Source organism: Symphodus melops, assembly GCF_947650265.1.
Source record: "Symphodus melops genome assembly, chromosome: 6".
Lineage (NCBI taxonomy): Eukaryota > Metazoa > Chordata > Actinopteri > Labriformes > Labridae > Symphodus > Symphodus melops.
The window spans coordinates 25,274,173-25,301,254 of record NC_136696.1 but is presented as its reverse complement, the minus strand read 5'-3'; the positions used below and the strand labels follow the sequence as shown (position 1 = coordinate 25,301,254).

Sequence of the window (27,082 nt, the reverse complement as noted above, 5' to 3'; positions counted from 1 at the left end):
GTCACCGAGCACGCTCCGCTTTATGTAACTGGAAGAGATAGAAGAAAGGAGGAGGAAAACCATTAAAGCCAAAGGAGGAAGCGAAGGATGTGGTGAGGAGAGCACACAGCAGCCAGAGGAGAGCTCCCTCTCTGTGTGGCTTCTTTTTTTTTCTTTTCTTTTTTTTACAGCTTCCTTCCGACCCGGCCGCATCACTCACCACATGTCCGCCGCTGGAAAAACATAAACAGCTAAAGTCTCCATGCTGGGTGGAGGCAAGACAAAACATTTCACAGTCAGCGGTGGAGACAAGAGGCACAATGACACGTATCACACAAACAAGCTTTACGACATATCATGGAGTTACATGGCTTTATGGAAGCTAATGACCAGCGGCGAAATGATAATTACAGCAGAAACACGAAGAAACTTCAGCGTGACGATAATGTCACAGCAACTAATAAGTAACACTGCACTTGACTTTCCCAGTTCATTTTGAGGCACAAGGGTCAATATTGTACATGGAAATGTCTTCAAGTCTGCTAATAAAGACTTAGAAGATAAAAAATAAAACACATGACTTTCAATTTTAAAATGCTAAAGCTTCAGCTGCAGGGTACCGCTAAGCTAATGCTACCTAAAGAACAACGCTGGTCTGTACATTCAGCAAGGCTGACAGTTGTTTTATGATAAGAGACATAAGGACGGGAGAGATAAGGACACTCAGAGGTTCCAAATGCAGTTTTTCCTCAGACCTCTGGGTAACCGGGATGAAAACACATGGTGAAAAAAAAAGAGATATATCCAAAGTAAAGAAAAAACACCGAAAATCAGTGTAATATACCATCTGACAATACCATCCTACTGAGCTCACTCCAACTTCCTGCTAACATTTTTTTTAAGCTTGCTGCAGGAAAGATTCCAGGTAAGGTCGTGGTGACAAATTTAGCAAAAGAAACATTTATGCGGTATAATATTTCATTTATTGATATGAAATGTGTATTTGATGAATTATAGAGCACATGTTCATTTTAAAAGAACCAAAAAAAAACAGACACAAAAATGCAAAGGACTTTTTCTTATTGTATACACAGCCGTTAATACTACTAATAAAACATTTGCTAATGTACAAATGTAAACATGTGAATAGATACAAAAATACACATTAAGAGAGGTCATACAGCAGACGCACTGTTTTCATAGCTGCAGCTGTCCTCGATGGATGTAACATCCATAACACACACACACACACACACACACACACACACACACACACACACACACAACACACACACAACACACACACACACACACACACACACACACACACACGCACAAGCACGCGCACTTAAAGCCCTGCCCAAATCCTGATTAACCCACTGACCCCTGAGAGAGACCACCGAGGTGGACATGAGAAACTTCAGACAGACACACATGTACAGAAACACACAGTCTTCGGAGTAAGCAGTACAGTCTGTGTCTGTGCCGTCGTCCTCACGTGGAATCTTCAGGTGATCCATCCGACTCCTCGCTGTCCGTCCTCCGCCTCTCCTCTGACGCCCGCACGTCTTTGAGAAGCTGAGACTGGTTGAGGAGACACTCCTTCAGCTTGTCCTCGGTCAGGGTGAGACGCTCCTCCAGCACTGATACCGTCTGTCAGGTCGATTATGTGGGAAAAGAACAAGAAAGCAGTCACAAGCCGTTCTCACATTCCTGAGAATATTAGATTTAAGCTCATTTAAGGAATAGAAAATACTTTAAAGGACATTTTGTCTCAAAAAGAGACAGATACAACTTTAGTCTGTAACACAATCGAGGGAGGAAAAAAAATCATCAGACTTCACTGCTTTATATTGTGTGGTGGGACAGCAATAAAAATAGGTTTTTATAATCATCAAATCAAAAACAGTAAATAGTATTGTTGGTGGTCAAAACCGTCTATTAATTACTTCTGTTATCTCTTTTCATGCATTTCTTCACTTCGCCAACCTGTGTGAGAATATCCAACTGTTGCACGATGTGCTGTAGCGTCAGGTCCAGACTTGATGGATGACCAGAGACGACTTCTCGTGGTTGCGTCTGCCCTCTCCCTTCTTCATCTTCTTCTCTCCTTCCTTTCCCTTTGACCCCGTTGACCCCTGTCTTGCTCCCAGCTGCGGCACCTGTCCAACCGACTCTTTCCTCTCCCATCCATCCTTCCACTCCTGAAGAGGCCATGTGACACGCCGGCAAACCGTTTGAGTGCTGACTGTTGGTGGTGGTCTGCAGCGGGAAGCAGTGTGTCTGACCATCGAAGAGCTGGAGAGCAAAGAGAAAGCTGATTGAGCAGTGCATTGTGCTCCTCGCTGGTTCTGCAGGTAGAACCGTGATGGGGTTACTCAAAAGAAGACCGTATTCCAAGATTCCCTGTCATGCCCAATATTCCTATCTATCTATCTATCTATCTATCTATCTATCTATCTATCTATCTATCTATCTATCTATCTATCTATCTATCTATCTATCTATCTATCAACAATATTAAACATACATGTTATGTCCCTACCCAGTTTGAAATGTGCATCCAAGTGTTATTATGTAGGGTAAAAAGGAAATAGTGATAAATAACCCACACTGGGTTAGCCAGCACAACGTCCCTCCTGATTCACTGTTGTGTGGAGAGGCCTTGAGCCTGTTCTGACTTGGCAGACTGAAGGAGGTGGATGAGTCACACTGCTGGATTACTGACTTAACGACTGACTTTCTGAATGACTGACTAACTTGATGGCTCAAACATCAGTTCACAGGGTTAGGCCTAGAGAGCTAAAGCCACAAATGAAAAAAAAAAAAAATATATATATATATATTTTTACTTTCTTTGGAAATGTGTTTTTGAGAAATGTTGTTTCCTTTTAGGAGTCTAATGAGACACGCAGCTATGGAGGCTGAACAAAGGAAGGGAACATACTGTTCAGTTTAACCAGGGACAAGTTCAAGTCATTCATCATTTTGCCAGACAGGAAGAAATGACGTTCATAAGAATTCTGATTCTAATCATTGACTTTGTGTGTAAAGCTCTTAGTGAAACATAACCCAGGCAAACCAAGCTGTTTAGGCTGACCACTCCAACTGTTTTGTCTGTTGTGGACATTGAATCTATAAACTTTTTTCTAATTAGTTTATTGTATTATTATTCTTTTTAATCTTTGAACTTTGTACTAACATATTGACACTTTATTCATTTGTGACACTTTAGTCTTTTGTTGACTCTTATCTTGGTTAAATTTGGCAGGGATAAATAAAGCTGTTTTTATTTTTTATTTAAATTCATCTAAACCCAGTGTTATGTCCCTGTTTGTGTTGTGTTTTTCTATTTGCTTGTTTTTGTCCAATCAGAAGTCACAAACACATGACTGGCAAATAAGCAGTTTTTTAAAATTGACATTTACAGCCTGGTTCAAAAAGGGTAAGAAAACATTGAAATTGGATCCATTTCCCAGCTCTATCTCTGTGTCTATAATCATCAGTCTAAATAAGAAAAACACCCAACATGCTCACATGTATGTAGCAAAAAAAAAGTGAACTTCGAATTTCATGTCAAATAAATCAAGAAAAAATCTTCATAAATCAGACCTGCCTAAGACGTCAACATTAGTTTCAGTTGAACGTTCACACACATTAGCAGGGACACTTTAAACAGCTGGACTACATCAGTGTCGAGACCGGAACAGCAACAAGTGGAGAAATGTTGGGAAATAGCCCAAAATAATAGTCAGGTTTTGAGTAAAAAGGTGGAGGGTGGCAGGTGGTGTATGGGGGGGGGGGAAGGGAGGTGAAATAAATGAGGGATGTGTCAGGAGGATGGAGGAGGAAGGAAGAGGAGGAGGGTGTCACACATTCTTGGCCTAATGCATGGAGCAATCGATTCCGGCTTGCTTCCTGCACACTGTCCTCACTTCAAAGAGAGCACGGAGGGAGGCAGGAGAGGAAGGAGGGATGGAGGGAGGAGGAGAGGAAGGGTACATGAGTGTTTGTAAAGAAAGGAAGGGGGAGGGAGGGTTACGCTTCATTTCTAAGTAGAGGTGAACAAAGCTGTCAGTGTGTGGCTGGCGAGTCTTACTTGCTATCTAGTCGCGTTGCTCTCTTTATTTTCTCCTCTCTTTATCCCTTCACATCACTGCTCCTTGGCAACATCTGGCTAACATCTGCTCAGCTCATTTCACAAACGGCAGACGCACATCTCCAAACCCCCTGCACCCCCTCCCCTACGCCAGGAAGCTTGGGGGCAATCAAACATTAACGGGCCGGGTTTCCCCGCTGGCCTGAGCGTTGAATGCAAACATACGAGCAAAGTGAGACCTATTAACGCACACGCTGAAGTCAGTAAAAGTCTTGAAAGTTTCTGATTGGTCAATTTCAATATTCCACAGTCTATATATTCAACGCTAGGGTGAACCAGTCACTGACTGACAATTCAACGACTACACAGAAACCAAAATAAATCAGCAAAATAAGAAAAGGGAAATGTTACACCAGTCTATTGAACAAAGAGAAAATGATGTGCTTTATGGTCGAGTGCCTACTGGGAAAAAAAATGTCAAGATTTTATAACAGTCAAGTCAAGACAGAAAAATGTAGACAATATGTAATTGAAAAAAAATAAATAATAATAATAATTAAAAAAACAATAATAATAACAGTAATAATAATAATACATTTTATTTATGGGCTCCTTAAAAAAAAAACCAAGGACCCCTTACAAGCAGTTAAAAAGATAACAATATAAAACATAGAATTACAAAGCAGCCTCAAGAAGGATTAAAAATAAACAATTTAAAACGTAATAAATAGAATCTTAAAAGGAGGTAACGAACAGTTTTGCATCACAAAATGGAAAACAGGAGTTTTGCAGTGAAAATCGGGAAATCAGAGTGAGTAGGCTTGTTTGAACAGGACAGAATGAACTCACTAAAGCCTGACTAAAGACGGCAAACCTGACAGAAGCTGATTGATTGATTGATTGATTGATTTCCATAGCTCAACAAGCTGTAAAGAAACACTGTGCAACTTGTGCAAAAACAACTTTACTGGGAGATAAACGATGATACTTTGAACCCACATAGAGCTAGACTGTATCTTTAAAAACAGAACTCATCATGTTATAATCTCTGTTTTGCTCTGTGGAACTTCAGGGGTCACGGCTCGCAGTGGTTGCAGTCAGGAGTGACGGCAGTGCGGCGATGGCGCTGTGCCAGTCAGGGGTTCATGTGTGATGGGAGAGGAGTGGGTGGTGAGGCTTGGGTGGCAGAGCAGAAAGTATCCGCTGTGATAATAAGGGGGCAGTGGGAGTGACGTGACAGTGGCCTACTGAAGGTTGTGAGGACACAATGTGCATGTTGTCTACGTGACGTTGGGAACGAAGGGCTGTTCTTTGCGATACAGAAGCTCGGTGCAGTCTCTGCTGTTTTGTTTAAAATAAAATGCTTAATGTATGAAGTGAAGTCACATTTCTACTTCATCCCCCCCGCAGACAGTTTTAGTATATTCATGGCAGCTTGCTGAAAGTCACACTTTGGTATGTATACACATACATGCATACACAGCACTGTTGTTTTAGTTACGGACTAATAATCCCATTCAAACCAAGAGATGAGTGAGGAGGACTTGACTCAAGTGACTTGCAGACGCTTCACCTAACATGGCGATGTCATGAGAAGAGCGGCTCTCTTTAAAACGTCGACAGTAGCTGTGATGTTTACGATCAAAAGCACAGATCAAAAAAAAAAAACGAGTCCTTCCTTCTATTTCGACATGAAATCACAGATGTCTGATCAAAAACATGATTAGCATCAGCTCCAGAATTAGCTTCCCCTCTCACTTGGCAGGGAAGCTCCCACACTGCGGCCCTCACATAAAGAAGCTGTTTGATCTTAATTGAAGGGCCTCTCTGATGTCGAGCCTTTCCTCTGCTCTACCTGACTTCCCTCCTCAGCTTTTCAAAAAACGACCTGATGTTTATTACTGAGCACTCAAAGTATTTCATTAACTGTTCCTACAGCTAAAAGAAATGAAGTAAGGTTGCTGTTTGATACCGCATGATTTAAAACAACAGAATCTCCCAAGTTGGGAGTTTTAAAAACTAAAGATCGTCAGTCACATTATTACCAAAAGCAGATATGAGCAAAAAGCAGAGAGCACAAATACATCTGCCACATTTTGATATTGCCAATAAATTTTATTCATTTAAAGTCCCAATGATTTTTTTTTTAAGCAGTTTAAATGCAATGTGTTGATGTTAATTTGTCTTCCAAATACATTGTATTCAAGCGTTAGATTGGATAGATTCTCAAGGGACCAGGCAACAGGTTCCCCTGCTCATCAGGAGTTATTGACTGCACCTGTGACGTTCTCCCTCAGCTAACGGCTTAAAGACAATCAGCTGAGATAGGAGGTTATATAGGGAGGTTGGACTTTGCCCTTTCAGTTGGTTGTGTGTCATCAGAGAGTCATCGCCATGAGTCGGCTTTCTTTGTTTTCTTTTTGAATGAGAAGATCGGTTGTGTTGTGTGTGTTTTAAAGACGCATCTTTCTTTCAGCCATTTGTGCCTCCTTCCATTCCCCCTCTGCTCACTGACTCACTCACTTCTCTTTTGCTTGGGCTCCAATTTATTTTGGATGGTTTTAAAGGGGCCATGTTTTTCTGACGCCTTTAAAGAACCCGAGGTTGACTTATTCAGAAAATAATTGTTCACTTTTTTTGTAAAATGTGTCAAATCTTTGATGACTCATCATGCACTATGGGCCGTTTACACATTTTTGGACCAAATAAAACACTGCGTTGAAGCTAACAATCCAATCGAAACCTGTTGCAATACATAAAAACTTTGACTAAATACTATGTTCCTCTAATAATCACGGCGTTAGGTCCCATTTTGAAACGAACCATTCATACATTCTGCATAACACACACACATGCAAGCTTCTATCAGCAGACGTGACTCTTATGCTGCGCACTTGCTGTCGGTAAGGCTTACTTTTTGGGTGTCACAAAATAGCTGAAATCTAAATTGTAAATGTGAATCAGAAGGTTGAACGCGGCTCATAAGGTGGTCTGTCACGCTGGTCAGAGCATCCTGTCTGTACTTGGAGGAGACACAGATGGGATCCTGAGCCCTGTGATGTTTAATATTCAAACCGCCGGCCCCTCATGATGCCGAACACTGGCTGTGTTTACACTCTGACCATAATGCGGTGAATATTGTAGTCCCTACTCAAGGTGAGAGCACGACTGCAATAACTGTTAAGTGGCACTTCTGAAGTAATCTATGTGACATCAAATTAATGGATAAATTCAAGTGGATATTAAAGCCTTTTGCCAACAGAGTTGTCCAAGGCTAGTGCAGGCAGTTTTCAATCTTTGTCCATAAACATATTCTCCAACATATTTTCTGTATACCCCACATCATCTCGAGCAACTTTGAACCAAAATGCTTTTATAACGCGCAGTTCGGAAAGGTAATGTAAAAAAATAATAATAATAATAATTGATATGAAGGTAGTTCAGGTTCATGGACTGGTCTGACAATGCAGTTTGAGTTGTGTTGTATGATAATGAGTTAAGTGTCTCTCTGTGAAAACCAACAGCTGCTCCAAATGCTGTCGGATGCTACATTTAGGAAAATCCTTCTTGTATATTATCCCTTATGCTCTTTTGTAAAGCGTCTTGAGATTTCCGTTGTTATGAATTGGTGCTATATAAAGGATGATTGATTGGGATCGGCCCCCCACAGGCCACGTGTTCAAACTATGTACTGTACCTTCATGAAGGAAACACAAATGATGACATTTACAACCAGTCAAGCTTTTTATTTTTTTAAATGCAGAAATCATTTTAGTTTTGTTAAAGCAAAAAATAAATAAATAAATAAAATGGTTAAACGGTTAATGGTTAAAGATTTGGACAAAAATGATCAGCAGCTTTTCTGGTAATTTTGTAAAACCAAAGTATGAAAACCTCTCGTAACCTCGGCTCATTTCCTGAGTTAAATGGTTGCTGTGCCACACTGAAATTGGTCTTGTGATGGGTGTGTGTGTGTGTGTGTGGGGGGGGGGGGTTGCTGGTCACAGGATGCCATGTAATTCGGTTAATAAAGCAGTCTCCACGGAGGGAGGATATCCTTGTTAAAATTCAAAGGCGCTATTAGATGGCTCTGACCTTCCTGCCTACGTTCACTATTTTGGACGACCAACACTCTGTTGCACACAAAGCACATGGAAACCACTTTGATGTATGTTCACTCGGCTGTATCAATTCAAATTCTAAAATATGTATCTGTCTCCGGGGGGTAAGTCACACAGAGCAGCAAATGAATGACAGTGCAGGTATACTAAAATGACACAAAGCAAATAAAGTGTCGATAAAAAGTAAAGCGTCAAAATTGAAATAGAAAATGTAAATTGCAAAATGTATACAAGAAAGAGTTAATCACTCAATCAGTACCACACACACCTTGATTTAAAAAGCCAAAGTCACACATCAGAATCACTGGTCTCTTCTCTATTAAACCAGCAGTCAGGTAACTACTCTTTATAATGCTAAGCTACATGTCAATAAAAACAGAGGCAAGGTGCTATGTGTCTCTGGTAACTGTGAGAAGAGGAAACGCCATGTTGGTCTGACTTGTAGTTTAATGTTTAGAAAAGCTCATCAGAGACCAAATTCTTCACCAGTTCTTCATTTCAGCAATTGAACTCTGCCAGTTACATGGAAGACTCGATAATGTTTTGTATTTGCTCTTGACTACTGAATTCATAAACTTAGACTCGCTTTCGCTGTCGGCTCGGTATTTAAATAAGGTAAGTAGTGTTACAAAATAAGATATAAATAGATACACAAACAAAAGCCATGTGTGAAATTACCATACCATATAGATTTTTTTTTTTTTTGGGGGGGGGTGTATGTTATATTGTCTTATTTTACATTCCAGTGAGGTAATTGGGTTGTAAGGGTTTAAGGGGGGGATGAAGGGATTATTATTGGTTTTACGGCCTGAGCAAAGAAGCTGTTACAGAACCTGGAGGTTCTGCTTCAGAGGCTGTGGAACCTCTTTCCAGAGTCCAGCGGGGGAAACAGTCCTTGGTGGGGGTAGGAGCTGTCTCTGCTGATTTTTCTGAGCCCTGATCAGACAGCGAGTTCTGATGATTATTTTTTTAAAAATCAGTCAAAGTGCAAGTCCTGTCTGTGTAGGAAGGCACACAAGCTCCATCTCCAGCACCAAGACCTGTTCCAGCTCCTTACAAGTTCAAAAAGTCAGTGCAACAAGCTGCTTTAGTGATGTGGAACGAAAACTAAAATGAGCCCTTCAGGCAACAGAAGCTGCATGCAATTACAAGGAAATTACAGTCAAGTCGGTTTAAGTGGTTTAAGTAGAAGCAGCAGCAGCTGCAGTTGAAGGCAAATGTTGAGACCCCTACTTGCCCTGTGTTAAATTAGCAGTACCCTCATTCACATGAATGGAACCACTCCATTGTTTCCGCAGGAGCGCCAAACAGAGGCCCAACCACGGAGCCACCATTCAGGAGGGCAAAACCTGCCCTCCAAAAAAGCTCCTGCTGAAGTTTCAAACCCTTTAAAGGTGAAGCAGCATCTGTGAGATCAGACCGATAAAGGCCACTGAACACCAAAGTAAAGAAAATACATAATAAGTGAATGACAGTGGCAGTGACAGTTTGGCTTCAGCGCAGCGTAAACAAACAGCAGTAACGCTGCATGTCGACCAAATCGTCCTCTGAGGAACTGCGAAAAAAATGGCAACGAAGTGATTTACACTGTATAGTTTCTCATGCCGTAGTCAGAGCGGTGCTTTCAACACACGGAGCAGAAATCAAGTATTTGCTGTAAAAGCAGCAACAGGAAACAGGAAGCAGTATCAGCACACTCTGTACAGGCTCACTGTGTTCTGGTCATTACCCACTCTGGTAATGACCAGAACACAGCCAGCATCCTCCTCTCTGCGCCTGACCTAAGACCTCAGGCAGGTGGAAGGTAGAACTGGCGAGAGATCTGAAGTGTGTGTGTGTGTGTGAAGGTTGTTTCCTGTCAGTATTGCCAAGACAACACATCAGAGGATTTTTTTTTTCATTCCTCTTTGTCACACACCCACACCCAGGTGCTCTACCCACACCCACACTATCACATTGTAGCTGCTCAAACAACACACACACACACACACACACACACACACACACACACACACACACACACACACACACACAGTTTAGGATGTTGTTGCCCACATGAAAACACACACAAGGACACACCCGACCAGAAGAACAGGTAATCAAACTGTCACATAAACACAAGGCATGTAACCATAACTCAACTGGAACTGATCTGATGTCACAGTTATGAAGTTAGGTTGATTTTCTTTTTTTTTTTTTATAACATCTGAGCTAAAAGAAGAGTTGGAAACATAAGAGGTTCATGTGGCTTTGAGGAAGTGGATACTTCCTCTTTATTTCTCACTTTGTCTTTTTCTCTCTCCTATCTGTCTGTCTCTGACATCCGCACAGCAGCCGCCCACACACTGAGACGAAAATATCCTGCGCACCGGTGGTTTGCCAATAGATACAGTGTGTTTTCTCACCACATCACACTTACACACACACTTACAGACAAACACACACACAGCTCGGCAAGGGGTGAAAGGAAAAAAAAAAGGAAAAAAAAAAGGAATAGCAACAACCTGCATGGTTTTATTCCAGGTAAGTCTATGGTGTACCCCCATAAAAAACAAAAGCAAGTCATTCAAATTCATTTTGAACAATAATGAAAATAAAAAACGGTGCTGTGAATTAACTGTAACGTAAAATAATGGTCCCTGAAATGTATAAATGTTCTTAAAGACACACACCACAGACAAGAACAAAAAGAACACACACACACACACACACACACACACAGAGAGGCTCTTATAGGAACTTGTCTAGTCATGATACAAAGGCAGAAATACACACACACACACACACACACACACACACACACACACACACACAATTGTTCATTCTTCATACATTATGAGGGTACATGCACATTCTATGAATGGAGCCTCAAAGCCATTCATTCACGACGAATGCTTCTCAAAGGGCTCATGTTGGTTCTGCTCTCGTCTCACCGTGTTCAGGATGTGTGTTCGATAAGTCACTGTACACACACACACGCGACACCTCAAGCTTCAAGGTGTGAATTCATTGCCAACCCTAGCAGGAAGTTTTCAAGAAAATGTGTGAAAAGTGACACCAATAGAGGGAAGAAAATTTGATCCTTGCAAAAAGAGAGTGTTTCATTTTAGAATAGATGATAACTTCTATTTCCATCCATCCATCCATCCATCCATCCATCCATCTATCCAGACTGATCCGAGAGCAGGTCACAGTGCCAGCAGGGCGACGCAAGTTTTGTCCTCCCTCGAGCAGAGTTGTTCAGCTCCTCATTAAGGGATCCACAGGTGTGTTTCAAAGCCAGATTAAATATGTAATCCTTGGATAACATGGCTGTAGAGAGGGATGTCTGACCTAGCTAGCTTGGACTGCTGCCAATCAAACCCTTCCCCGGATAAAAGGGCAGAAAATTACTGGGTTGATAAGGTGAGAAAGAAGAGTATGGGATTTTTTTTGGTTCTGAAAATGCATGTCCCGCACAATGCCATCCCAACGAGTCTTTTTAAAACATACTAGAGATTCTACTTGGAGTCATACCAGGACCTTCAGTAAGTGGAGTTGTGGGGTTGTGTAGTTCTGCAGTTTGCATAATGTGTCTTGCCTTATAAAGTAAGCGTTTTTGCTTTGCTCTACATATACTTCTGGGTAAACATGTTTTGCAGACCTACGAGTGGAGTCATATGCAGTAAAGATTGAGATGCGATCGATTTTCATTGTTTAACTTGTCGTCTATTGGGAGGTGTTACACTGGGGACAGAAACTTCAGAGCGACAGAGACAGAAACAACAAAGATCTGCGTGTAAGAGAAAACAGTATGAGAGGAAACTGGAAAAACAGAAGAACGAGGAATGAACGATATGTCCAACTCATACATTAGCGTCCTTTGTCTGGGCATTATGACCAAGTTCAGCAGGATGAATGAGATAGCATCTGTCGCTGCATACCACCAAGACTGAAGATGACGCACGACCGGGCACTGCTTAGCTCACTGAGAGAAACAGGCAGAGACAGGTCAGGAAGACATGGTGACAGAGAAAGAGGTGGAACATATCTGATCTGTGTTTTTATACTGATGTAAGAACAGGAGAACTTCATCAGAGGATATGATGAAGGTGTAGAAAAGTGGGACCCTGAAAAGGCTCATTCATGATGTGTTGTTGTTGGGATGTATTTAAAATAGTTCATCGTATAAGGTGTTTAAACAGCAAGTTTCAGTTTGCTTTTCGTTGGATTGAATATCATGGTTTGGGTTTGTTATATTTCAGAGTTCCGTATATATTTCTTAGTTTCAGTCTTTAGTGTTTCCTGAGTTGTATTCTAGTCCTCAGTGTTTCTCTGTGTCCTTCTCTGTTGTCTGTAATATTGTTTCCTGTGTTACTTGTGTGAATGATTCTTGGTGTTTACTTGTTTAGTCTTCAGTGTTTCCAGTTTTATTCGGTAATGTCTTCTCCCTGTGATTCTGTTTTCATACATCCTTTAGTTCCTTGTGTTCCATGTGTTACCTTGTAGTTTTCAGTGTTGTCTGGTTTCCTGCCTCTCTGTGTTTCCCTCCTGTCTTGATGACCCTGATTGTCCTCACCTGTCTGATTAGTCTCACCTGTGTCTGATTACCCCTGTCTATATAGTCTCTGTGTGTTCTTACCCTCTTGTCGGATCATTGTCTTGTGTCGGTTGTCGTGGCCTGTTGTTTCTTCTCCCTGCTCCCTGTGTTTCTCCTCATGGTTTTTTTGGATTTTTGGATGTTCTTTGTTTTTGCTCGAGTTGCTTTTCGAAACGTTTTGGATTTATTAAGTAAGTTTTTGTTTTGTCTTTTGTACATTTTTATTCTGCACTTGGGTCCTCCTCCCTGTTTCCTACCCGCAATCGTGAAAATGTGTTTTTTACATTTCATGAAAAAAAAAAAAAATGGAAGGAAAATGTTAATACCTTTTTCTCAGTTGATGTTAATAAGCACCAGTTTTATATAACACATAATGGGTTTTTAGGTTTCTGTGTGGAGCTGGAACACAGCACTCGCACTGATAGGGTTACAGGTTCCCACTCATGCTAAACATAAATGCACTGTTTACACTGGAGGGCTATCGTTGAAAGCATCCTACAAAAAGGGGTGCTCAGGGTTCATTAATTATGATCAAGCACTCACAGCGTTGGCTTGGAAACAGGTTTGGTTTGCCTTGTTTTGTTTTGAGTCTGCGAGAGGACCATCCTCTTTATGTTTCCCACTTTTGGTCTGAAGATCCTTCGATGAATTCACTCCCATTTAAGAAGATGAGTCACGCTCGAGTCGTGAGGACTACAGCCTTTTGAAAAGCCTTCATTATCACTAGTTGTCTGGCAAAAAAAAAAAAAAAAAAAAACTGCTTATGTTCATTGTGAAAGCAATACAAACCCAATTACGAACATGATCTAAAGAGACGGGGCTCGGCTGAGAGAGCACAAGGGGCTGCAAATGTCCTAATATGGATATTTAATTTGTTAGGCTTGTTAAAGGTGAATGTTGAGATAAAACAATGGAAAAAAACTCATGAGAGTCAAAGACATGTTAAAAATAAATAATATAATAATGAAGACTGCAAACCATATGTGCAGGTGCTTCAGTGAATCTGTAATCACATTTATTAAGTCTGCCAGCTGTTAATGCAAATAGTCCAGCTCCCGAGCCTTCATTAAAAAAAAAGTGTCTGCTTATGACCTGGTGTCCCTGTGCTCGGTTTTAAGAGGACACTCCACTTATATAATAACACCATGCCAAAGATGAGTCATTGTCATGGGACACAGAGGTTAAGCCTCCTGCGGCTCCCATAAAAAGCAGTGTTACTTTCATTTTAGCGAGGCAGCTGAAAAACAGGGACTCGTGGATACGAAGGACAAGGAGCCGCGCTTAAAGACACACACGCACAAACGTCTGTCCATAAACATACAGCACACTGAATCATCATTACCAGTACGCACAAGTACCATATGAAGCAGCAGTCACATCAAGCACAGATTTCACAGCCACATCAAGTGTACACTAAAGGAACTCTCTTTTTTGTTTTTGCACTGCAGCATTTAAGACTGGGCGGTGCCACTTGGTTACCAAATGTAAATATTTTTAAAGAGGACGACTATTCAACAGGCTTATGAGTTCGGCCTCAGTTACAGATAGAATGCTTGATGATGCTAAATGGACTTGAGCTTGTATAGCTTCTGACCACTCAACGCGCTTTCACACCGCATGTCAAACCGACACGTTCACACACTGATGGTGGAGGCTGCCGCGAGAAATAACCATCACTGTAATCCCATTCATACACCGCTGACGAAGCAGTAGGAGCCACTTGGGGTTACGTGTCTTGCGCAACGATACATCAGGCATGGGATGGGAGCTGGGAATCGAACCCCCCCATATACAGAGGACTGTAGTGTAGTGGACTCAACAGGATAATACTGTGTAGTGAATAGCATGTTAAAGTGACCAGTGAACAATTTAAAGTGACATGTGATATATATATATATATATACATACAACTACATAAGGACTATTTTTTTTAACAATAACCCACATGATTATAAAGCACATCATCTCAGCGATAACATGTATATTGAGTATGAGTGTTTGTTTGTGTGTGCGTTGTTTTCAAGGTCAGCCTTCAGGCAGGCTGTGGCAGAAATAAGCAAACATGTGTGGCAGTATGGCTATAATACACGAGAGCAGGAAGCTATTAACATGGCATTACCAGACCAACGAGGGGCAGGAAATTAAATTTGGCTGCCTCTGAGAGTCCCAGCCCTCCCTGGTGGCAGGTAATTGATTATTTTCCACAGCTTCTGTTCTATATATTTTCCACTCCACGATATTTTCCACACGACATTGGCACAAAAAAAAGGACCATGCCTCAGCTTTGTAGGCTGATTTTCCACTCTTGTTTAAAAGAAATCATTTCGTAGTGTTAATGAACTTGACTGACCTGGAAAAGGATGACAAAATGAGAAATGTTCAATTCTGTTGTTGTTTAAGCTGTCAAAGGACGTGTTTAAAATGTAATGACAAAAGTTATATTTCACTGAAGTAAGAGGTTAGTCCATGTTTGAGTTTCACCTTGAGCAGGTACACAAAAGCCATTCTTCCTTGCTGTGATTAAGAGCACAGACACTAATCAGTATTTAGGCTCTGAAGAAAAACTTAGAAAAGCGATGTGGCAATTTCACACACACACGTAACTGGGCTGCCACAATTAACATATCTCCTGGTTTCAAGCTATTTTTGTGCGATCTTGATATTCATGTGTCAACACAATGGTTAAAACAACGTGTGAAAGGTGAACAGTGAAAGGTCATTTTGAGATCTCCACTTGTGATTCCAACCATCATCTATAAGGGGGCATCCACATCGTGCCATCTCTGAATTTCCCCCTCTGGGAATAATCAAACATCGCTCGAGTCTTGACGCGACTTTCTTCACACCAAGATGAGAAGAAGCACAACCTGGACTCACCGAGATGATGCAGCAAAAAAAAACGTGATGGTGGTTTTATGTTGAATAGAATTTACATACGAGGGTGTTTAGAGGACAGTCAAGGATCATTGTCAGGTAGTGGGGGGTTTTGGTGGTGGTCGGTGTAGCTAGTTAAGTTTGTCTAAGAGAGACGTGTATGAGGACGCGTTTCATGTAAGATCAATTTGAAAGGCAGAAAAGGCCATTTAACAAGTGAACGCCTCCGGTGGCAATAACACGTCTTCCTACATAGACTGTCGACGTTCATTCTACAAACCCCCACAAAGCAAATACACTTATCCAAAAGCGAAGGCGTCCTTTAAGCCAAATGGATGCACGAGTCGACTGTAACACACAGCCACACCTGGCACATCAGTGTACACACTCACACATGATCACACCCATGCAAATACACCCACACAACGTGTCTGGCCGTTGTCCTGATGCTGTTTACCAGGAGATACAGAGCCACTGTTTCATGTGTTTAACTTCAACCACAGATTTATTTATTTTTTTTTCATTGCCAACTTCCCCTCACCTGTTACTCTACATTGGTCTCTTGCCCAACAAAGACAAACTGCCTCTGCCTGAAATGTGCTTTTATTTCAGAGTCAGTCGTCCTTCTTCTCCTCTGGCAGTCTGGAATATCATTACATGTAGACTTAGAACCAGATTCCCAAATTACCCCAAATTATCCCTCAGTAGAAGGACCCAACATACAATGTAAAAAACAAAGCAAAAAGTAGCTTTGAAAAGGCTGATAATGACTCTTCATGAGAGTTTTCACATAAAGGCTAAATGAAGACTACAGCCAGCCTCCTGCTAATGAGTGTGCACGGCATGTCGTGTCTGAATAACACACAAGAACCATTTCACAGTCTGGGCTTGTATGCTGAAAATAATACTAGTGTGCACCATCACAAATAAGTCAAACGAGACAAAGCAAACATTTAAGCAGCACATCTGATGACATTTGCTGAATTCAATACATGGAATGAAACTGTCAATCAAATGCACTAAACAGCACAGATCTGTTCTTGTCATCACTCTTTATCCTTGTTATGAATAAACTAGGGCTGCACAATGTTGGGAAAAAAACTCTACCTCATACATGCAGTGTGATTGCATGTGCATGAGTTAAGACTTCAAACATACAATCATTCTTTTTATTTAAGCCACTTTCAGACATATCATCGTGAGTCTTTATCACACACGTGGTTGGTTCAGCCCTATTACGACTTTCATGGACATATAATGGCGTTAGGAGAGAGTACACAGTGGAGCAACATGTTTCGTGATATACTTGTGGCAACTCATATATCATGAATTATTTGTGACGATGTTCAAAGTTACGTTTCATTTCCATTACCAGCCCTGTGGTTACAACTGATTCAACTTTACTGTCTTGAGCTGCCTCGGACTCCCCGTGTGCCCTGCAGGTGAAGCTTCAACAAACACCTTTCAGTTCGTCTGCCCTGTTTACGTTGGTTTTGTATAAATCACCCAAATATTGCCATCGATAGCATCGATGACCAGTTTGCCAAGATGTCAATACCACATCTTTCAGGTCATCACTGACATTGCACTTCCCCCAGAGGTGACTGCGGTACGTGCACACCGCAATTATGGAAGTAAATCAACTTGGATGCGTCGAATAAGATGCTGTTGACCCTAACCGGTACTGGTGGAAATACAGCACTTTTCTCTTTTACTACTCAAACCACTTTAATTCCAGGTCCCAACTCCCCATTCACACACTGATGGCAGAGGCTGCTACGTCAAATGTCTGTCAGAAAATAAACTGCCTCTTCCATTCATACACATTTATAGCAGGAGGAGCAACTCAGGGTTAAGTGTCTTGCCCAAGGTAAAATTGGACATGTGGCGACAGGAGCTGTGGATCGAACTTCAAACCTTCCGGTTGACGGACGAAGGACTCCAGCACTGAGCCACAGCCGCCCAGTTCAGATTCTAGACACCTTAAAAAGGGTCAAGACATGGGGTGTTAGTGGGTGAAAACAGAGATATCCTGTGCAGAAAACAAAAATATAAAATAAAAACTAGTAAACAAAAAAATAAAAATCACCATTAAAGGCCTAGTGTGCTGAAATATGCAACAATAAACCACAGCACAGTAATGAAACACTTTTGTAATGTATTGAAGTTCTAACAAGAACACCTACATACTCTTTTGACAGAGGAAGTTGTCGTTTTTTCCTCCAACTGCTCCTCCGGGAGGTCAAAGGTCAGGGTCAGCAGCAGAACAGAACGGCACGGCTGGAATAATCAGTGTTTTGCTCAAGGACAGTTCTGCAGGATGTTTACAGTCACGGGGACTTGGAAATGAAACATGACCCTCCAAGTTCACGTGTTAGCGGAAGACTTAATCAGTATTGCGAATGTGGACAAGATTTAAGAGTGGACCCTTCAGCCAAACCACGACCCATGCACAGAGCAAAGCCTGAATTCAAGCATACATGTAAGGCCAACAATTTGGGTCATCACACTTCCCTTCCCCCTTTGTTGTATCTTTCACTTCCTTTTTTTCCCCTTTACCTCTAATCTTCTTTGTACATCCAACGAGTCAGTCAGCAATTCTAGTTCCTTGTATGTCGCCGTCACCCTCATTTTTACCCTTCTCCGTCTTTTACTATACTTCCTTCTTCCACTTCCACTTTTCTCTCTGTTACGTGCAAAATAGCATGAGCTCTAGTTTATAATCTGTTTCCCGGTATGAATGTGTATGGCCTACAATAACTGTTTGATAATCATCAATGTAGGACACCCATGAATAAACAGCCCAGTTATAAAAGTGGGTGGACAGTGTTTGCTGCTTTGACAATGATAGACGACAGTCATAAATCACAAAGTAAAACCATATTTGAAAAGCGATGCACTCCCTGTGCGCTATGACTCACTCCAAAACATTCCTAGTTATGTTTCAGGGTTTTACAACCTGAGCTTCCTGTCACCTACATGCAGGGTTGGTAATTTTCAAGTAGCTTGATTTTGAAAGTAGCATTTCCTTATTGCTCCATCTACACATGCGCCATTACTCCAGAAGCGGACCTCAGCTCATCGCTTGCATTGTGTAGAAACTACGTCTCCTTCAGCGATACACTCACATTGAACTCCATCATCAGAGTGTGTGCTATAGTCCCAGCAAGGCGTAGAACGTGAGCAGGGAGACATGATTAGTTCAACAAAGTGGTACCTCATTGCAGACATTGGTTGATTTTTTTTTTTTTTTACAAGCTCACAACTTCTGACAGATGTTCTTTGTTTCTTTTTCAGAGCACATGAATAATGAATTCCTGTCAGGAACGAAAGACAATTTCAAACAAAATCTTAAAAAGTGTCTCTGGAGAAAACGACCTACCCTGCCTTTAAAAGATACACTTTAATCAAATGATTTCAGATTATCTTCAAGAAAAAGTGAGAAAAAAAAAAGTCTCTGGTTGAATTGTCTACTGAAATGAAATCATGATTGTTCTCATAGTACATATTGGTATAAACTCACAGTTTAGGACAAATACAAGAAATACCCTTTTGTATTTTAACTATTTTAAAAGTAGCATTAAGTCAACGCTATGTGCTTCAAACAGATCGACATCTTTCTTTAAATGTCTCCATGCTTCTTGGCAGAGAGGAGATGTGGCTTCGCTGAGAAGTTCAGCAGCTCACATCCCGACCTGAGGGTTTTTCTTCAGTTTCTTTCCCACCAAAGTCTCAAGTGAAGGCGAATCGTTTCACGGCGAGGAAGTGAATGAGCGTCATTGTGGCTTTGCACGGGATTAGCCCATTTTAAAGCCCCTTAGTAAGATTTACCCACATTATTCCCATTTTAATGGACATTCCCACCCACACATACACACGATGCCTAAAAAATCTAAATCCGTGGTAATGAATAAGGCTCCAGGGGGCTTAATGCAAGGAAGAAAATTTCAAGGTTCATTGACCTCACTCACTATTTTGCAGTTACAATGAGAGCATTGAGGTTTTTACAAAGAGGATAACAAATATAGACATTGTATCTGTGTGCAAGAGTGAGCATGACCAACATTATGTTGACATGAAAAGAAAATGTATATTTGAAGCTAGTCTTACTTGATATTCAAATATAGCATTTTGTATTGTGTATAATTGATTGAGATCAGCTAGTGCACACACAAAGGCTTAAGTCATTTTAACATCCACACATTCTGGACAAAGTCTAGTGTTGCCCTTTCACAGATTCATCACACAGCAGGAGATTTTCTGTGCCTGACAAGTTCTCCAAAACAGGAAGTCTCCGTTTCTTTGTTTTTGGACATGTCTGCTAAGATTACGAATTTTCAATTGAGTGTTCAAACAAGTTCCATCGTGGAGGTGCTAAAGGGGCTTCGGTGTAATCAAACACAGTATTTACGAAGGAATGAACAGTCCCGATTGTAACCGGTGAAAGTCGATGTATAGGTGGAAGAAATCTCTCCCTTGACAGACTCGATTATAGACTCGATGAAACGAATTCAATTCAATTTGATTAAAAAAAAACTTTATTTGTCCCCGGTGGGGCGATTCAAAGGCACACAGAGCAGCAAATGAACGACAGTGTAGGTATCCTAAAATTATACAAAGAAAATAAGTGTTGATATAAAGTAAAGTGTCAACATTTAAATACAAAATTAAATTACAAAATTTCACAAAAAAACCCCAAAATAAGAGTTACAGGATATACACCTCTGTGGGAAGCTGTGATGACTTTGAAAATGCAGTAGTTGTTCCCGAAAATGTTGCATATCGGAGATGGTTCTGCATACTTTCATTTAAGTTTATTAAACGTACATGTCGTCATGCACCATCATTCGTATCTGTCATGATAAAGATTGCCTGCAGCATATCCAGTCCAGGGACATTTGTCCTATGAAGTAAAGTGTGCACAATCATTCACTCCATGTCCACTGTGTAAAAGGTTGACGAAGCATCCTGACTGAATCAGCAGCCTTTAGTCCTGAAGCGACGCAGAAGCAGTACAAGAGAGCGCAGTAGTGAATGATGCTGCAATTTGGTGAACGTTACTTCCATATATCTATCAGAAAATGACATAGTGGGCTTGAAAACTAAAATGCCAAAAGCAATCCACAGACAGCCTTGACACCCTCCAGCCCCCCCTCCAAAATGCCAACCTGCAGGTATCACTGATAGCAGGTGGCTAAATGAATGACAAGAAAGGCCAGCTGATTGGGCGAGAGAGGTCTTTCATAGAGGAAGCAGCAACATCAAAGGAGGGAATAGAAGAGAAAAGGCTGGGAGGGTTACTGGGCTGATTGGCAGCTGCAGCAGTGGGATAGTAGAGGTCATGCTGTGCCTTTGCCCTTCACTGTACAGGCAGGAGGGAGCAGAGAGAGCTGCTCCTGGCCCCCGGCAGCCACAGGTGGGCTTTGTGGTCTATCATCATGGGTCCTGTAGCATCAAGCTGCTTCTCAGCCCGCTATCAGAGACACAAACAACAAGCAGGCTTATCTGTCTGTGTGTGTGTGTGTGTGTGTCCTCAGATTTCCATATGTATGTGAGCATCTTCACCACTGTGCTCCTATTAATGAGATATTGATTTTCATTTTTGTGTGGATGGTCGATATAATGATCATGCATCAGAGCAGCAGCAAGTCACGACAGAACGCCTTCAGTTGCAAATCAGATATTCAAGCCTTTTCAGACATTCAATCTGTAAATTGAATCTTATGCATCATTGGGGTCATTGTGTTTTCCCTCTCACAAATGTCGTACATTCAAAGATTCACATGGACACAACAGCAGTGCTCACATTAATGTCCAAAGAAGATTTTTTTTACATGTCTGTTCTCATTTTTTGCCTCACCCTCTTGAAAAGCTTTTCTCTGGTGGCAGCACTGAAGGTCAGATTAGAGCTCAGTCTGAAGGGCCAAATTAGGCTGACTTCGGATAGAAGACTATTAAAAACAATAGGATGCATGAGGACTGGGATAGGCTTTCTCAGAAAAAAAAAAAGAAGGATCATGTCAAGTGAGCGGGTGCGTATGTGTAAGCGAGAGTTCACAGAATACTGCGGGCGAACAAAACTTTAGGAGCAATGAAATCATTCAGGCTTCATCGCACGATTATTCAAAACTAGCAACATTAATATGTATACTGCATAGAGCTCTACTTTTGTGACAAATGAGAAGTGATGTGATCAAGTCTGAGAGCATCTTTAAACTGCAGATCTCATCTTATAAACTCATTTTCTGAGAAACATTTCACATTTTCTTAGTTTCAGAGGAAGTCCTGTCTGGACGATGCTAAGCCTGTATACTATGAGCTTTATGAGATTACCAAAAACAAAGAGATTACTAATTTAATGGTGTACCCAAAGCTGATTAATCAAAGTTGAGCCCATTTATCTAAGCAGACAACTGCCATTATTCAGAAAGGGATGCTGTGGTTGATATTACATTAGATTGTTAAATGTACGATGCATTGTAGGAGAGTCAGTGAGATCGGCAGGCTAAAGTTGCATCTTTTTTTTTTTTTAATCTGAGCTCACCCACCTTCTCTTTAAACAACGCACTTTGGACCCATCCAGTGTTCAGAGCAATGGCCTGACAACGGCAGATTATATGTTGCCACAATCTATCATTCATTCACATCTGAATACAAGTCCTGAACACGACGAGCTCCAGGTGACTGTGCAACGGTGTTGGCGCCACAGACAGAATAAGAATCTTCACCTCGTCGTTTATGAAGAGGTGTTCTGAAGCCGTAATGTTATGCCGAGTGTTATCTTCACCAAACTTTTGGCCAATCTAGAACTAGGCAAAGAGTTGGCATTAAAGCCAGCCTTAAGCCTCATGGCAAATCGCTTCAAAACACATGTGCACAATGTGCAATCAAAATCATTTTAAACCAGTCTGTAAACATGGTTAACACAGCTGTAAGAATAGCATTTTAATATGAGGTGTTAATGAGGTTTTTTGGCCTTTGGGGCCAGCCTCAAGTGGAACCTCTTTTTGCACCTCAGTATTGGCTTCATTTTGTCCAACACAGGAAGTTGGAAATGCAATTTCTAAAAGCAGCATACTGTAATTAATTATATCATGATCATTGGACACATTACGGGCAATGTTACAAACACAGGCACTGTTGAAACACTGTGGAACAGCTAAAGAATAAAGGCACTTTTAAGTTATAGCTTAAACGTACACTTCAGTTGTCGTGTATTTATTGCAAGAAGACACCTCTTAAAATGTCTGTCTGCATAGGTCCAGTCCTGAAGCGACGCTAGCAATGCTAAAATCATGAGAAAAAACAATCAGCCAGCTGGTCTATCTTGACGCCTTCAGCCTGGAAATGTCAATAAGAAGACAGGAGACGATGTGCACTCGAGTACAGCCTGGAAAAAAACATTTTGAGCTGCGCTTGGGTGCACTGGTGTTTTTATGATGGTGGGGGAAGTCACCCTCCAGACCGGTTCTCTATGACATATTGTATTCATGTGTTATTTTTAAAGAAGGATGAATGTATTCAACAGCTTTCATGAACACTTTGCAGAGGAGGGACAAACCTCCAGATGTAGGAGAGGTTCTCTTAGGCAATCTTCTGAGAACCGCAAGAAAAAAGATGTGCAAGACAAGAAATGCATTTTGAACAGTGGAGGCCTTATTGTAATTTACATTGTACCACCTCCACAAGGCCAAAGGGTTAATATCAATAAAGCCAAGCCTTCAAGCCCACACAGTCCTGCAACAGGTGGATCAACAGAGTGTCAAATGTTTCCTCCTGGGCATTTCTAAACTCCAAGGTTATTGTGCTCCTCGAGTCTGGTAGGAACAGAGGAAATGTGGTCCACTGTGAAGGCAGCAAATTCCTCCTGCCTCAGACCGGAGACAATAGCTCAGAGGGTTGGAGGCGATGTGAATAGAACAACAAAGATGGAGATAAAGAAAAATAATAATGTCTGCTGTAGGAGCTGCAGCAATACGATTACATGTAACTGGAAGGTTGTCGTCCTGAGCATCCTTCTCCCTACATAATGTTTTCATTCTTATACAATTATTAGATAAACTTCTCTTGCCTCATTTTAACCCAGTTTTGGGTTTCATTATATTATTTTTGTTTTTTAAAGAGTTATGAAACTTCTGCTGACAATAAAGTATAAACACGAGGTCATCTTCAATAGAACAATATGAGAATATTTATTTTTGGTGATTCATAATTAGTGTGAGCTGTGGCTCAGTTGGTCGTCGCATCTTAACCGAAAGTTTGGGGGTTCAATTCCCATCTTCTGCAGCCACATGTCCGATCTGTTCTTGGGCAAGACATTTAACCCTGAATTTCTCCCCCTGCTGCGTCGGACAAATGGGATTAGTTACTTCTGATGGTCTCACTACATAGCAGTGTGACCTGCTGTGAAAAGCACTTTTGAGTATTAGAAGAATAGAAAAGTGCTTTACAAGCTCAAGTCCATTTACTATTTGTATTGCATGCTCCTGCCTTTTTATGAATATAAGAACAAAGATGAAGTGATGTGGGGAGCAGCTTTGTATATTCTGAAGTTTATTATTTGCCAAGATGAACTTCCATCCATCATAGTCTTCAGAATTAGCTTGTCTTTCTGCGCTGAAGGCTCCTCAACTACACAGCAAATGGATTATAAAAACATGTGCACCGTATTAACTCATGCGGGGGAAGTTAGACTGACTGGATTCTTGTCTTTCAGTTCAATCAGTCCATGCAAAATTCAGGGACATCAATGTGTCATGTTAGTTCGGCCCTCTAGGCCCTCACATGCCATACAAAGGTCCAGCTGTGTGGCACTAGTTTACTGAAACTTTCTTATTATGGCCAATCGCTGTCGCCCAGGCCTTTGAAGTGCTGCAACTGATTTATCGGAGCAGCAAAGGGACTTTCTAAGAATAACTGAGGGAAATAAGTGGGTGACTTCCTTTCATTAGGCTCACTTAATTGCTCGAATATAGTTGGTCACAAGGGGAGCGTCTGCACAAAGGTGGCTGCTGTGTGGATACTTTGAAAAAGACAGCAGTGGCGGATCCGAGTTAGGGCTTTGATATTTTATTTCAAGAAGATGCTTTAAAAGAAATAAAGATGTAGTCCCACTTTAAATTCATAGCTAACATTTAAATGTTGATGATGTGGAAATGAAGAAACTATTTTGAAGTTGCCTAACGTACTTCCAGCTATCAATCACCAAATGATAGCTACGGTACAATGAGCTTAAGATTGACGCAAGAAAGACGATGCAAAAAAAATCATGCAAGACATGTCGCCTTCTCTTCTTCTACTTCAATGTCAGGAATTGGAATTAACCAACAACTCCTACATAGCCCCTTATTGTAATTCTGGATTGCTGGTAAAGTGGTGAAAGCGATTATTTATGAAGAAAAAACATTGACATTATTTGGAAAGGAAAAAACAGAGCACATTTCTTCTTAGGTCTTGGTCGTATCAAAATGATTTAGATATCGTTTCAAGAATCTTTCATTTATGTAACACACTATCTTCCAGCAACATCACATTCACGTGCGAACTGCCAGATAACACTGAGGACGAGACAAGCAGCCAAGCATAACGCAGTCCATTCACAACGTGCACTGTTCTTCTGAATGGAAGTTACATAATCCTGCTCTGCTCGACTGAGAGTTAGTACCTACACAAGTGTGCTGTGACTGTCTGCAGTAAACACAAGCGGAAGACATGGAAGCCTGGACACAGAGAAAGACATCTTTTTTATTTGAATCCCCCTCATGTCTTTAAATAATACACAACAGGACGTTTGTCCCTTCACCATGAAGTTATCTCATTTTATCATTTCAACTTAAACTAACCTAAAAGACAATCAGGATTTATATTTATACAGACTATTGTGTTTGCCATCTGGAGGGCTCAGATGCATGTGGGACAGCATGGAGGTTAATCTTTCCATCCATTGACATGACTCAAATCAACCCGAAGAACGGCAGAGATAACGTACAAAAAGCAAATGTTCTGATTGAACGAGTTGTAAAAATCGTGCAAATAGGTTCAAATATGTTGCAATAAAAGGTAGCACAAGTACAAATGGAAAGGACAAAAAATTCTTGAATAGCTGCAAAAATGCACCAAAGTAGCTATTAACCTCTTTAGCCCAGCTGCTCACATGGGCCGGCTGGTGATTGCTGTGAAGCCAAGCTTTGTTCTAATCCACAGAAACTGGCGGCAAATTCTAGACGAGATCCCAAAAATCACCTTTTGAAGGAAATGTACGAACAATGATGCCAAATACATCTTAATATTTGGTATTTGATGAGAGACAAAAATGGCACCTTATGACCTTTACCTTTACTCAGGTAGGTATGATGTAGTATCATAAAGGTAGGGGCTCTTAGAGGAAATTGCTGAAAAAAAAGCAGAATATCCATAAAGGGGATTAGACTGAGCTGCATTGCTACACAAATACCTGCTAATCAGCTACAGCACTTCAGCAGCTAATACCAAAAGGACTGCAAAGTACCTGTGGGAAACTCATTTGCTATTCAGAATAACCCCTTCGCTAATTGCTAATTGTTTCCCCGCAAGACAATGCGAGCTCAAGGCTAGCCCTGATCCCTCTCCTCAGACCATGCTAGCTAACTAACCTTTCCCACGATCCCACGCATACCGGGCTCGCAGCCACCACAAAACACTTAAGCGTATTTAACCAAGAGCATTACAACTGAAACTTAACAAACAGTCAAACAATAATAAAGCAACGAAAATGTATTAACACTCTGAATCAAACAATATAAAAACATTTTTTGGAGAACATAATCGCGGCTTTTTTGGCATAAATCTGCATTGTATTCAAGGCTAAAGATCAAGAAGATCAACAGGTTTCAATCAAGTCCAGAAACAAGGTGTCAATAAATCTAAAGCTGTGTGAGTCTTATTTACTACATTTAAAGGGGACATATTGTGAAAATGTTTCACTTTTACAGAGTTTTTCCCAGAGTTCCCTTTCAAATTTCAGTTTGTAACATCACAAGTTGGATTCTGGTAAAAAAAAAAAAAAAATCCCCTCCCATGGACTCCACCTTCAACCGAGAGTCTACAGTTTTTATTCTCTCTACAGAAGAGTGAGGTCATTGCATTTAAAGAGACACACACACCAAAACAGAGCGTTCTGAGAGAGCTGGTTTCTAGAGGGTCACAAACCTCCTGTGGTGCTTGATTCATGTTATAATTGGACCAAAGACAGATGTTTTTTTTTCATTTAGAGCATAGAGGACTGATTGAAAAGGTGAAAAGGGGGGATAATACGTCCCCTTTAAGTCCTCAACGGAGTGCTGTGAATTCAAGGTTGCATTAAAGAGTAAATCAGTTGGGCATGAGTAATTTGTAGTTGGTCTGGAGGGTAACTGGGAATGCACATTTCAACATAAAAAAAGGAGAATGTAA

At 41.0% G+C, this 27,082-nt stretch overlaps 1 protein-coding gene across 3 annotated transcripts in view; it reads right to left on the bottom strand.

Annotated features, from left to right (window-relative positions):
- Positions 1-735: 735 nt before the first annotated feature.
- The window catches only part of poc1b (POC1 centriolar protein B), a 40,910-nt gene continuing 14,563 nt past the window's right edge, over positions 736-27,082 (bottom strand). Inside the window, exons 12-13 of one of the 3 annotated variants that reach the window (XM_079345770.1) lie at positions 1,969-2,277; positions 736-1,632 (exon numbers count right to left, since the gene is read on the bottom strand). In XM_079345770.1, coding sequence (XP_079201896.1) covers positions 1,474-1,632; positions 1,969-2,277 — 468 coding nt within the window. In that variant the 3' untranslated portion in view covers positions 736-1,473. Of the gene's footprint in view, positions 1,633-1,968; positions 2,278-13,336; positions 13,510-20,172; positions 21,126-27,082 lie in introns of those variants that run through there. The other 2 variants (XM_079345773.1, XM_079345772.1) reach the window with 2 other exon arrangements.